Consider the following 12,030-nt stretch of genomic DNA (forward strand, 5'->3'; position numbering starts at 1 on the left):
ATGTACGCCCCCTTCGCGGCCCAGGAAGGCAACGGTGGCATGTTCGACTTTTTCTTCTCTGCCGCGGCCTCCGAAACCCCGTGCGCCAGCAGTGTAGGCAGTAACAGCAACAACACGGGCATTGGCCACAGCGGCGGCGAAGCTACCAGCGGATTCAACGCCGCGTCAGCAGGGCCCCTTATGGAAAACAACAACGGCGATGAGGACAAAGTTGGTCGACTGAACTTCGACTTTGCCTCCTTTTTTTTCCAAGGTGGGCAGAGCGGCGCCTACGACGACATCGGACTCGATGCGGCTGGACGTGGCGGTGACGGGGGCGGCGCAGATTCGAGAGGCTTGGAGCACTACATTCAGCGCGGCAGCGCGGACGCGGCGGAGAGCACCGGCAAGGGCGTCCTGCCTGCACTGGGCTTTTTTTTCCCAGAGGATCAAGTAGCCCCGGCAGCGGCTGGCGGCTCTTTTATTCCTCCTCCGGCCTCATGGTACGTCGAGTCGGCTGCTGGTGCCGGAAACAAATATGCACCGCCGCAGGTGCAACCGCAGAGTGCAGAAGCAGTCAGGGAAGCTGTGACCATGTCCAAAGGGAAGGAAGCGCCTCACACCGTTGCACAACCCAGTGCGGCGCTGACGGTCCTGAGGTCTGACCCGACGCACATTGCCCCCGTGGATCAAACGCCCGTGAAGAGACTGCCGTGTGAGCACGCCTCTTCATCTGAGATTGATCATGAGTGCTCATTGGCCGCAGCGCTGGCTGCAGCACCATCTTCGCTGGGCCTGCTCTCGGATGAGGAGTCTCAGCGCACGGCGGTGCCGCTCTCGCGCATCAGCGACGCGGAAGAGGCGAAATCCGACGAAACATCAACTAGCCTCGTTGCGGACAACTCTTGCCCAGAACCGGAAGCGTGTGATAGCAGCAGTGCACAAGGGGTGGCCGAGGAGGACGCAGTGCCCGCCTCGACCCACAGTCGACAACCCCCACCGCGTGTACCTCTAGCCTCGCCGCCGCGCTCTTCGCATTCAACAGGTGCCGCTCCGGCAGATGCGGTGTTTACTCCAACGCCAGCATCGCCCAGAAAGCCACCGGCACCCCTGACACCGTCGACATCGACGCCGTATCGCCCAGAGGCCCCCATGTTGATCGGGCCGACTGGCAGCGACGCTACTAGCGTGGCTCTGAGGAAAGCTATCGGAGAGGCTGAGGAAGTGTGGGCGCACGCGGTTGACATGGAATCGATTACCTGCCCTGTGGCTCGGAACGGGGAGATGGGCATGTCGTCTTCCGGCACCACACCATCCTCTTCCTCCGACGCGGTCTTCTTTGCAGAAGTGGCGCAGCTGCAGCAGCAGACCGCACGACTGACGGAGGAGTCTGCCCGATCCGCCACCTCTCTTCAAGCTCTGACGAGTGACCTGCTCCGCATCCTCGGCCCCCACGCGGCGCTCTCGAGTCTCGCGGGAGAGCAGTACGCCGGGACACCGCTAGTGCATCTGCCATGGGCCCTGATTGCAGTGCTGGAGGGATTACTGAATAACGATGCAGATGCGGAAGAGAGGGCGGAGGGTCAACCGGTGGCACCGCGCCCCTCTAGCGATGGTGCTGAGATTGACAGCAGCGGTGACCATGACGCCTGACGCGCTGTACCGCCAAGAGAGGAATCCCCTCCCGCGACATTCAAACAGAAAGGCTTGGTATCTTGCTGCCCACATCTCTCAAGGCCTTCGTCCTTCTCTATTCCTCTTGTATCACGAATTCGTCTAGTGTATGTCGGCGTGTGTGACGGCGTTGGCCGCGTCAGTGCTGAGTTGCACGTGACGTCTGCCAACGACACGCTTCCCGTTGCCCCTCTCTCTGAAACACCTCGGCTTCTCGCATGTGCGCGTTCTCAGTGACGAGGCTGCGCGCCGGCCGGGGTGCGGTGGCGTGTGAAGTCCCTTGAAGAATGGCGGCAGCGAAAGAAGACACGCCGGCTAGCCGTCGTGCGAACTGCTGCTTCAACCCATGTATACGCACCGCCACAGACACCCAAACATACATGCGAGCAAGTCCACACACACACACATCCACGGATGCAGTCGGGTCGCGTTCTCCACTCAGTCATCTCTCAGTCACTTGCGTTGATGGCACCAGCTGCCGCGCACATGCGTATCCTCTCACAGAGCCGCGGGGCTCGATTTCTCGACTGCTCTGTTGTGGTTCTTTGTTGCGGCGGTGGCTGTCCGTGGACGCGTGTCCTTGTGACTGATGCCATGTGCTTGGCATGCGGATTGTTTGGAAAGCGTTGTTTTCTGCTCCTGCCTGCTCTTGTCTCTGCTCACCTCTGTTCTAGCTGAAACACTAGTAATCGTTGAAGAAGAAGTGATGCCCTCACGAGGCTCCGTGCGGATGGTTCGCTGCCTCGGATGTGTGACCTGTGCGGCAGCGTCTGGGACGCGTGTCTGTTTCGCTCTTTCGACCCCGGCAGCACGGCATGCGGCAATGCGTGGAGGGGTATGGCCTCCGATACGCATCGACACGCCAGTGTGACTCTCCGACCTCTCAAGTCTATGCTGTTTCGCATGTTTTGCTCCCTCGCTTACGGTGTGCTGGTGTGTGCGCAGGCGCCCTCCTCGCCAGACGCAGACACCACCATGTGTTCCCTGGCACCGCCATCGTCTTTTCTGTGGCCCTCCTCCCTCTCTTCAACACGCGCTCGCTGCTACACGCACATTCAAGCATGGAAAAGGAAACCCGTGAGGGACGCAAGGAGTAGTACGACTGACGGGTGGGCTCGGGGGGTTATGCAGGCTCAGCTCGGGAGAGGACATGCGGCGCTACTGCGGCTGCACGCTGCCGTCGCCGCCCTGGTGTCGAGGGCGCCAGTGTGGCGCCACCCGGCGACCGCTATCGAAGGACCGAGTTACAGCGCCAATGTGATCACACCGCGCTTGCGTTTCGCCGGAAACCGGCGCGCCACCGTCTTCAACTCTTCATGCTGCTGCCTTACTCCTGCGCGGTGCATGACGACATTCCCGGAGAGTATGTGCGCGGTGTCGTGTGAGTCGCAGCTTTGTCTGCTGTGCGATACCCCCTACATCTCCTGGACGGAGCACTCCCGCGAGCATGCTCACGTGGCACGCTCGGTAGTGTGCCGTTTCTTTGTGACGCCAGAGAGAAGCGAGAGCATCATGCAGCACCTAGAGCGGCACATCGCTCTGGACTTAAAGGAGGTGGATGCCCTCACTGACCGCAAGGTAGGGCGGCGCCGCGAGCGTCTCCTCGCGGGCCTTGCGCACCTTGTCGAGAAGGGGGTACTGCGGGATAGCATACCCACGCTGCTGCGCTCAACGCCGGCCTGCGAGGGAGATGATACGGGAAGAGGTGCTGGCATTAGCGGCGCGACGCTTGAGGTCAACTCCGACCTTTTTCTCAACCGTGTCCTCGTGGGGGAGGCGTTCCTGCGCCGTGAGGTGCTTGACCGATGCGCGCGGCTGATGCCGTCCCTCACAGCGATGGAGCTGAACAGTGTAGTGACGTACTTGACGTCGACGCGTCAAGTGGCCCGCATCTTTGATGAGCTGTCGCTGATGGAGCTTCTCGTGGCGCGTGCGGAGTCGGAAAGAGCTCCCGCGAACGTGAATACCGCCACCGCTGCTGCCACTGCCGCCGGAAGAGCAGCAGAGTCAGCGAGCGTAGAGCAGCTGAGCGAGACAACTGCGGCACCTTTGCCAGACAGTGACGCGAGCACAGAGTCACCACCTGGGCAGCAACCCTGCTCTTCCACGCCGGCTGCCGCTTCTCCCTCTCCCCCACGCTGGAGCCTGTCCCGCGAGGACAAGGTGTCCATCATGTGCGCCTGTCTCGGCGAGCTGCACCGCTTTCACGAGCAGGAGCGGCCGCGCTCCGTCATCTCGAAGGCAGCAGCAGACGCCATTGTGCTGAACGTGCTTGCCGGACACGGACGCGAGAACCTGGTGTCGGAGCTGGTGCATGAAACACTGCAGCGCATCGTGGACGAGGGGACGGTGGTCTGGCGGCAGCACCAGGAGGATGTGAAGCGGCGCGGTCGTTCGTCTGAGGCAAACTTGACAGGGGCGGCTCGAATCAGCACACGGCGGGCACCTGACACGGACAGTGCGGTATCCGAGGACTTGTGGTACGTGCGCACCGCGCCGCTGCCGTCAAAGCCGTCACCGCGGCCGGCGTCTCCGGCTACACTGGATAGCGCCGCAGCGGAACAACTCGTGTCTTCTTACTTGCCCTTCAATGATGTTGATCACCTTAGCGGCGCCGAGCCTGACGCCGCGAAAACGACGGCAGAAGCACCGTCGGGGTCGAATGCGGACGGCACCTGCACCACCTCTCCAGAGTTCATTTCCGTACTTCACACCTCGGAGAAGGACTGGGGGCCGCTCACGGCGGAGCTGAGGAAGCGTGCCGAGGATTGGAGCCGGCTACCTTTTGCGCCTAGCACACCCGAGCTAAAAGCGTCGAAGCTGTCGCGCTAAGCACAAGGGCATCCGCACGCTCGGGTGTGTGCGTCGATGTGCGGACGTTTTTCCTTGCTTGCTTGTCAGTGGCCACGTCCTGTTCTTCTCGAGGCTCACGTAAATGTGTTCCGTGGCTGCCGTGTTGATCTTGTCAGGAACGTTTAGCGCTCGCACTCACGTCGGTTCTGCGTGTCGACGTGGCGGTGTAGGAGGGGGGGGGCCTGGACAGCCACCAATGACGGTGCCTGTGACCGCACAGGAGTGGACGGGTGTTCTACTTTTTTTTTCGTCGCGCCTATTGCGCGTGTGTGTTTGTGTGTGTGTGTGGGTGTGTCCTTCACAGTGGCGCACGGCCTTGATGCGTGTTCGAGAAAGCTGAATGCAAGAGGGAGGTGCCACGCATGTGCATTGGTGTATGGAAAAGATGCAGTAGGCTGAGGCAGCAGTGCTCACCCCACTCAGAAACTCCGTGGCTGCCCCGTCGCTGCAGACTGTCTCTGGCAATGTGACCAACAGGGAGCCTACATCCAGAAAGGCATTCGCCTCTGAGGAGACCCAAGCACATCCGAGTGTGCACGGTCATCCACATTAGATCTCGTTATCAGATGCGCAACCACTGAACTGCACTGACGCGGTCCTCGGCCCCCCTCTTCCCTACTTCTGCACACCGCCACCCACCTTTATTGGATCTGGGCACTTCTCTTTTCGTCAACTGCGTCGCTTGCGTCCGCGGTGCTGTGCAATGCACTCAAAGGGAGAGAGACCGGCCTTAACCGCCCTACTTATCAACGCGACGTTACTCACACAACCACAACGAACCTGTTAGCCGTAGCCACAGGAGCCTACCCCCCCCCCCCCCCCCGCACATCCGCACCACCCCTCCCCTCACCAACAGACTTCGCTTGTCCCAGTGATCGCCAACACAACCGCACGGCCTCATCCTTCTCTGCATCTCGCCCCCCTCTCTCTGCCCTTACCTTTAGTTCTTTCTTTTTCTCACCCCCTGGGTCGGCCCCTCGCGCTGCGCTCCCCTTGGCGAGGGCGTCTTCGAAGCCATTGGTGGTTCACGTCTCTCTGGCCTTCCCCCCTCCCCCCACGTCTGTCTTATATATATATTTCTGCTTCCCCGCTGCGGTTCTTGTAAGTTTGCCGTGGCTTTACCGGCGTGTGCTCTCTCTCTCCCTGTGTGTGGGCCAGCGCGTTTTGCCGTTGTTTTGTCTCGGCCCGTGCACCGGCTCGCCGCCACCTTTTTTTTAGTGTTGCCTGCTCTTTGATTCCCCCACCCCCACCTACCCATTCAGTGTCCCCTCCTTTTACATTATTTGTGTAAAGGAGGAGGAGACCGAGCCGTCCGTGCTCTTTGCCACTTCCCATTCGCGGCGCTGCTTGGCTGCAGACGTCATTGTTTCTCTCGTATGGTTCTCATTTTTCCCTTGTCGTTTTCCTAAGCTGCTCGTCTCTTCTGCTCGGTTCCCCTGCCGTCTCCACCGCCACCCCTCTCCGGCGATTCTTCTCGCACTTTTCGGTTGTAAAGATTTTTCTTTTTTGCGTTTCCTTGTGCTCATACGTGCTTGGCACTTGCGCCACCCTCCCCCCCCACACACACGCTGTTGATGCTCTCGTCTTCGTTGAGAGTAGCAGCAACAACGTAACATATCAGCAACAACGGCAGCGCGCTCGGAACAAGTGAATGGACAATAAAATGGCGGAGGTGATTCCCATCTCTAGCCAGCAGGTCCCCGACAACAGCGAGGTGGAGCTGCAGTTCAAGGACATCCTCGGACCCATGGGTAGCAAGACATGCAAGTACGAGAGGGTGCGCGAGCTCGGTTCCGGGTCTTTCGGCAAGGCGCTGCTGGTGCGTCGCGTATCGGACGGTCAGCTGCTCGTTGCCAAGCGCATGGACCTGGCGGCGATGTCGGAGAAGGACAAGAAGTACGCGACGGCGGAGATTCAGTGTCTCGCCTCATGCGATCACTTCGCCATCATCAGATATTACGAAGATTACGTGGCGGAGCCGTACATACTCATCATCATGGAGTTCGCTGACGCCGGCGACCTGAACATGCAAGTCAAGCAGCGCGCCAAGGCTGGGTTCATCTACTTCGAGGAGCACGAAGTCGGCTACACCTTTGTGCAGCTAGCCATGGCGGTGGACCACATTCACCGCCGCCGCATGCTGCACCGCGACATCAAAGGTGCCAATGTCATGCTCATGACAAACGGCGTCATCAAACTTGGTGACTTTGGCTTCAGTCACCAGTACGAGAATACGGTCAGTGACCAGGTCGCGCAAACGTTTTGCGGCACGCCGTACTACCTCGCGCCGGAGCTGTGGAACCACCAACGGTACAGCAAGAAAGCGGACGTATGGGCCATGGGCGTTCTTCTTTTTGAGATGATGGCGCTGCGCCGTCCGTTTGTTGGACAGGGCATGCGGGCGCTGTCAGAGGCGGTCATGAGCAACAGGCGCGACTGCGAGCTGCCACAGCAGTACAGCCGCTCACTTAAAGATTTGTGCAACATTATGCTGCGGGCAGATCCGAACCAGCGTCCCTCCTGCGCGCAGCTCTTCAAGCTTCCCCACATGATGAAGCTGCTCTTGGACTTTGGGACGAGCGTCGACAACTCGCAACTCGTGAGTGACGCCCTCAAGAAGAAGATCCACGCGAATGTATGTGAAATTCGCGACACAAACACGAATGGCCCGGAGGCGCTCACCTTTGTCGGCCATGCCGGGGCCGTGGGCGGGTCCGTTTTCTACGAGGGCTACGTGCGTAAGGAGAGCGGCAAAGCATGGAAGGAGCGCTTTCTCGTGTTGCGCGACGGCGGCCTTGTCATCAGTCGCCACAAGGGCGACAAGGAGACGAAGCCGCTGCCCGTGGCGCTCATCAGCAGTGCCGTCTTTGTGCCGGAGCAGTCTGCCTGCTCGACCGGCGTCTTCGCGATCAACCTAGCAGACACAAAGACAATGTGGTTCCAGGCGCTGCCGCCGGAAACAGCGGAGGTGTGGGTGCATAAGATTCAGCAGTCGATTTGTGTACCGTAGCCCGCCGAGGAAAGGGCTCGATCGGTGCGGCGCAACACCCACAGAACGATGAGGACACCCGGCCCATCGGATTCGAGCAGCCCATTCGTATCGCATGTCAGCTGTCGAGCAGACGCTTGCTTGGCCGCGACGGAAGAGCGCGCAGCCGTCAGCGGCTGAGGTGACACTGGTGTAGTTTTTGTTTTCTTTTATGCATTTTTATCTGTGTGCATGTGCGCTCATTTGTACCCTGTACTGGTGTGCTTGGGTGGATTGGCGTGGTGATGCGTGACGCGTGCACACACAACAATGAAGCTAACAAAGTCGCAGAGGCGATACGAAGGGCAGCTCACCACACGAACAGACGCTTCTCCGCTGCCGATCACCACCACCAACCACCCGCCGACACGCCCCACCTCCCTCTCTTAGGCTTTTTTGCTTTTGGTTCTCACTGTACCTTGCCTGCTCTTCTCTCTCCTGCTCCGCGGAAGCGTTAAGATGGACGATGCGTGTAAGAGGAGGGGCGGGGCGGGCGTAATGGGCAGTCGCAGAGCAACGCCACCAAAGTGATGGAAGTGAACGCGACACACACGAGAAAAAAAGGGGCGGGGAAGGTATGCTTCTTTTTCGTTGCCTGTTTGGACGCGTCCACTTCTCTGCCACGCCGGCGTGATTTGATCGCCACGCTACACACGGCCCGTCACAGGACCCACATCGCGTGGCGCGTAGCAGCTGCAGGCACGCCAGTACGCCAGTGTGCCGACTCGACCAATCCGCCCGCCCCCCAGGCCGCCCCACAGACGCCTCCACCATGCCGCTGGCCACCCCCGGTGCATCCCCCCTCGGGGCAGCACTCAGGCGCCACACACCAGTGGGCAGCGAGAGGCCCGGAGGCGGGATGCATTCGAGCCGCGCCGGCACTCTGCCCATCACACGCATGGTACAAGGGTGTCCACGGTCGCAGGCCGTTGACACCAGTGGCGATGCATCGCTCGGACCCCGCCCCCACGTCGCAGGCGCTTGACCCTGTCACCACCAGAGGTGGCTCGGCGTTTGGAAGGGATAGGGAGGGAGCGGCTGCCCGGCTTCGCCACCGAGTGGGGCGCTGGGGCACGGGATACCGCGCACTGAGGTGTGCTCCCCCCCCCCCCACCACTAGGGGAAGGCCAGAGAGGCGGGTGGGGTGGGGGGGGGTGGAAGACGCCAATTCGCGTAAAAGAAAAAGGAGGGTTTGCTGTGTGTACTCGTCTTCATGCCGGCGGTGGTGCGGGTGCAGTTGTCCTCACAAGCCCTCAAGCTGCTCCTTTCTCTTTTTGTTACGGATTTCGGCACTTGTTGTAGTGTGTCTCTCTCAGTGCATCAACTCCTCGTGCTCATCTCCTCTCTTGTTAAGTCTGCCTTTACATGCTTCTCATAAGCTTTTTTCCTCCTGTTCGTCGGCGACCTGGCCATCCACGTGCGAGAGGTGCGATTGGGGGGGGGTGTGGTGGGGCAGTGGAACCGTTTCGACGTGGAATGTTTTCATGGATTTTCTGCGGGCACAAGTGTGCGGAGGTACGTGCCAACGAGCACGACTTCGACCGTTAGCCTTCTCTTCTCTCTTCCTCTCTTTCGCAGCGCACATACGTTATAGGCGCACTTACCCGCACCCGTTGCGCCACTGAGATGGATTACACACAGAAAAAAAGCACCCACTCGTTCATTTGCTTTTCTTTTTTTTCTGTGCTTTGCTTGTGCTGCATCTTCCATGTTTCACCTCTCAGCCACGTCTCTCCCTCTCCCTCTCCCTCTCTCTCCGGCGCACTATGTGCCTTGCTGGATCTCGTTTTGAACTCCCGCCTCTCGAAGGTCTTTGCCGTATGCGTCTCTGTGCTGCGGACGCTGGTGCGTGCTCGTGTGTCTCTCTCTTTGTGTAGGTGTCTTTGCCTGCAGCTTGATGCAGTTTGCCTTCCTTTTTTTTTCTTTCTTCCCTGCACTTCATGCGTGGCGTGAATCTTTCACAACGATCCCTCTCTGTGGCTGCGCGCAACAAGCGGGGGGGAGGGGGGAGGAAGGGGCGGTGGTGGACGACGCATGCGTTTTCGTGTCATCGTCTTCACTTGAAGGATAAAAAAAGAAATGGAGTTGGGTGCTTTGTTTTCCTTGCCAGCTCCCCCTCCCTCCCTCCCCTTTTTCTTCCTCGGAAGCAGTGTCCCGCGTTATCACTTGTGTATAGGTGAAGACGGGCAGTGCGGTGGTGCGGAGTCCATGGTAAGAGAGCGCAAATATGGGTAATAAAGGATAGGGCAATGGTCAAGTTCGGAGGGCAAGGCATGTGGGATGTGAGAGGGCCAGAGGAGAGTGCGCATGTGAGTGGCGCATGGCACCTACAGTTACACGAGGCAGCGTGAAGTACACCTTTAGATGTTTTTTTTTCGAGCTTTGTCCCCTCCCCCTCCCCAGCTGTTGCACTTCGAGGCCTTTTTGGCTCTTGTCCACCTCCTCTTCCCTATGATAGACGCTTATGTATTTTATTCGATGATATTAGCAGGTGAGTCTCTTGAGCCCATACAGGCGCGCTCATTATACGTCAAGCAGCAGCGACAGGAAGGGCTTCTAGATGATAACCTCTTCCTCGGCATGTAGGGTTAGTTCCTTTTCGTTTCCCTCTCCCTCTCTTCACAAGCGCATGTGTGCGAGTGCAAGTGGTATGGCCATGCTTACAAGACGATCAGACGGACAAGTGTGCACGGCACCTCTCTCTGCACTCGCCCGCGTACGGGACGAAGATGAACCAGCACCGTGGGTGTCTCCGCGTGCGTGCGCGCGTGTGCCCGTTTCTTGCACTTTTTCCGTATTCCTTTCAATGCTTTTTATTTATTTATAACAATTCCCGTTTGCGCATGCCTGTCTCGGCATCATCAGAGGCGTTGTGTTGCATGTCTCCATGTTCGTTGTTTTCGTGTCTCCTCACGTTCTCATTGTCCTCTCACCTCACCGTTTTATTATTATTCTTCGTGGCTTTGCTGTTGTTGTTGTTCACCTTTCCTTCCTTCATTGCCTAGCTACCCTGTCTACAGGTGTATATCTATATTTACCTATCTACCTATCTAACTCACTCTATAAATATATACATGTAGATATTGCATTTTGGTGGGGTCGGTGGGGTGGTTTCGTCTTCCTTGTCTCACGTGACTTGGTCGTCTCACACACACACACACACACACACAAAATTCTTTCCTCGCTGCTCGTGCGCCTCGTTCACTTGTTGGGTTTTATTTATTTTATTTAGTTGCCTTTCTTCCTTTTTGTGCGCTGCTGATGTGGTCTCGCTTTCCTCCACCGATATTGCTTTCCGGATCTCCCCTTCCCTTCAGGCAAGACCGCAACCATATATATATATATATATGCCCGTGCCAATGTACGCTGGCCTTTGCGTGCGTGTAATCTACAGCATCTTTCCTTTTTCGGACGTAACCCACACTGATGACGAGGGGGGAGCACACCTCAGTGCGCGGTATCCCGTGCCCCAGCGCCCCACTCGGTGGCGAAGCCGGGCAGCCGCTCCCTCCCTATCCCTTCCAAACGCCGAGCCACCTCTGGTGGTGACAGGGTCAAGCGCCTGCGACGTGGGGGCGGGGTCCGAGCGATGGATCGCCACTGGTGTCAGCGGCCTGCGACCGTGGACACCCTTGTACCATGCGTGTGATGAGCAGAGTGCCGGCGCGGCTCGAATGCATCCCGCCTCCGGGCCTCTCGCTGCCCACTGGTGTGTGGCGCCTGAGTGCTGCCCCGAGGGGGGATGCACCGGGGGTGGCCAGCGGCATGGTGGAGGCGTCTGTGGGGCGGCCTGGGGGGGCGGGCGGATTGGTCGAGTCGGCGCACTGGCGTACTGGCGTGCCTGCAGCTGCTACGCGCCACGCGATGTGGGTCCTGTGACGGGCCGTGTGTAGCGTGGCGATCAAATCACGCCGGCGTGGCAGAGAAGTGGACGGGTTGAAGAGGAGACAGACATAAAAGACATCATAACCTGCCGCATGCGTAAACATGCCAACGAAAGGGGAAAAACTACTCAAGGGGTATGATTACGTTTTTTTTCATGTCTGTCGTTCCGCGTCTTTCTCTGCGCTGTTCGACCTTGTTGCTCTCTTGTCTTGCGACTCTGGGTCTTCTGATAACACTCCGCTGTGCCTTGTCCCTGACGTGTCTCCGTACGTCTGCCCATCCCATCTCTCTCTTTCTCTCTCGGCTCCTGTCGGCCGCCTCGGCTCTCCCGAGGACTTCCCTTCTTTTGTTCCTCCCGTCCATGTGTGGTCGTGTGGTGCGCACCTTTCTTGACCATTTTGCATGTCTCTGCAGAGACATGTTTCCCAGGAGCGCGTGTGCCCGCCTTTGTGTCTCACGCACTGGCCCAAGAGAGACAGCTGAGGGGCGTGTCGCTCTCGTTCTCTCTCTTGCGCAAGGGAAGCGACGCAGGTTTTGTGACGGCGATGCACCTCTGTGAGGAATCGGCGGCCTGTTACGACGAAAGGGGGGGGGGAGAATGTGGTGTCACC

The 12,030-nt window shown here is 58.8% G+C and overlaps 3 protein-coding genes across 3 annotated transcripts; all 3 read left to right on the plus strand.

The window, feature by feature from the left end:
- On the plus strand, window positions 1-1,632 carry LMXM_32_1960 (conserved hypothetical protein; the record flags this gene model as incomplete). The annotated part of the gene is made up of 1 exon (XM_003878402.1): window positions 1-1,632. One exon carries the CDS (start codon window positions 1-3, stop codon window positions 1,630-1,632), a length of 1,632 nt encoding a protein of 543 aa, XP_003878451.1.
- Window positions 1,633-2,997: 1,365 nt separating this feature from the next.
- LMXM_32_1970 (RNA editing complex protein MP46) lies at window positions 2,998-4,485 on the plus strand (the record flags this gene model as incomplete). The annotated part of the gene is made up of 1 exon (XM_003878403.1): window positions 2,998-4,485. One exon carries the CDS (start codon window positions 2,998-3,000, stop codon window positions 4,483-4,485), a length of 1,488 nt encoding a protein of 495 aa, XP_003878452.1.
- Window positions 4,486-6,169: 1,684 nt separating this feature from the next.
- LMXM_32_1980 (putative serine/threonine-protein kinase a) lies at window positions 6,170-7,516 on the plus strand (the record flags this gene model as incomplete). Its single annotated transcript, XM_003878404.1, has 1 exon — window positions 6,170-7,516. One exon carries the CDS (start codon window positions 6,170-6,172, stop codon window positions 7,514-7,516), a length of 1,347 nt encoding a protein of 448 aa, XP_003878453.1.
- Window positions 7,517-12,030: the final 4,514 nt, after the last annotated feature.

The sequence above is a fragment of the Leishmania mexicana genome, chromosome 32, assembly GCF_000234665.1.
Source record: "Leishmania mexicana MHOM/GT/2001/U1103 complete genome, chromosome 32".
NCBI classification, from domain to species: domain Eukaryota; phylum Euglenozoa; class Kinetoplastea; order Trypanosomatida; family Trypanosomatidae; genus Leishmania; species Leishmania mexicana.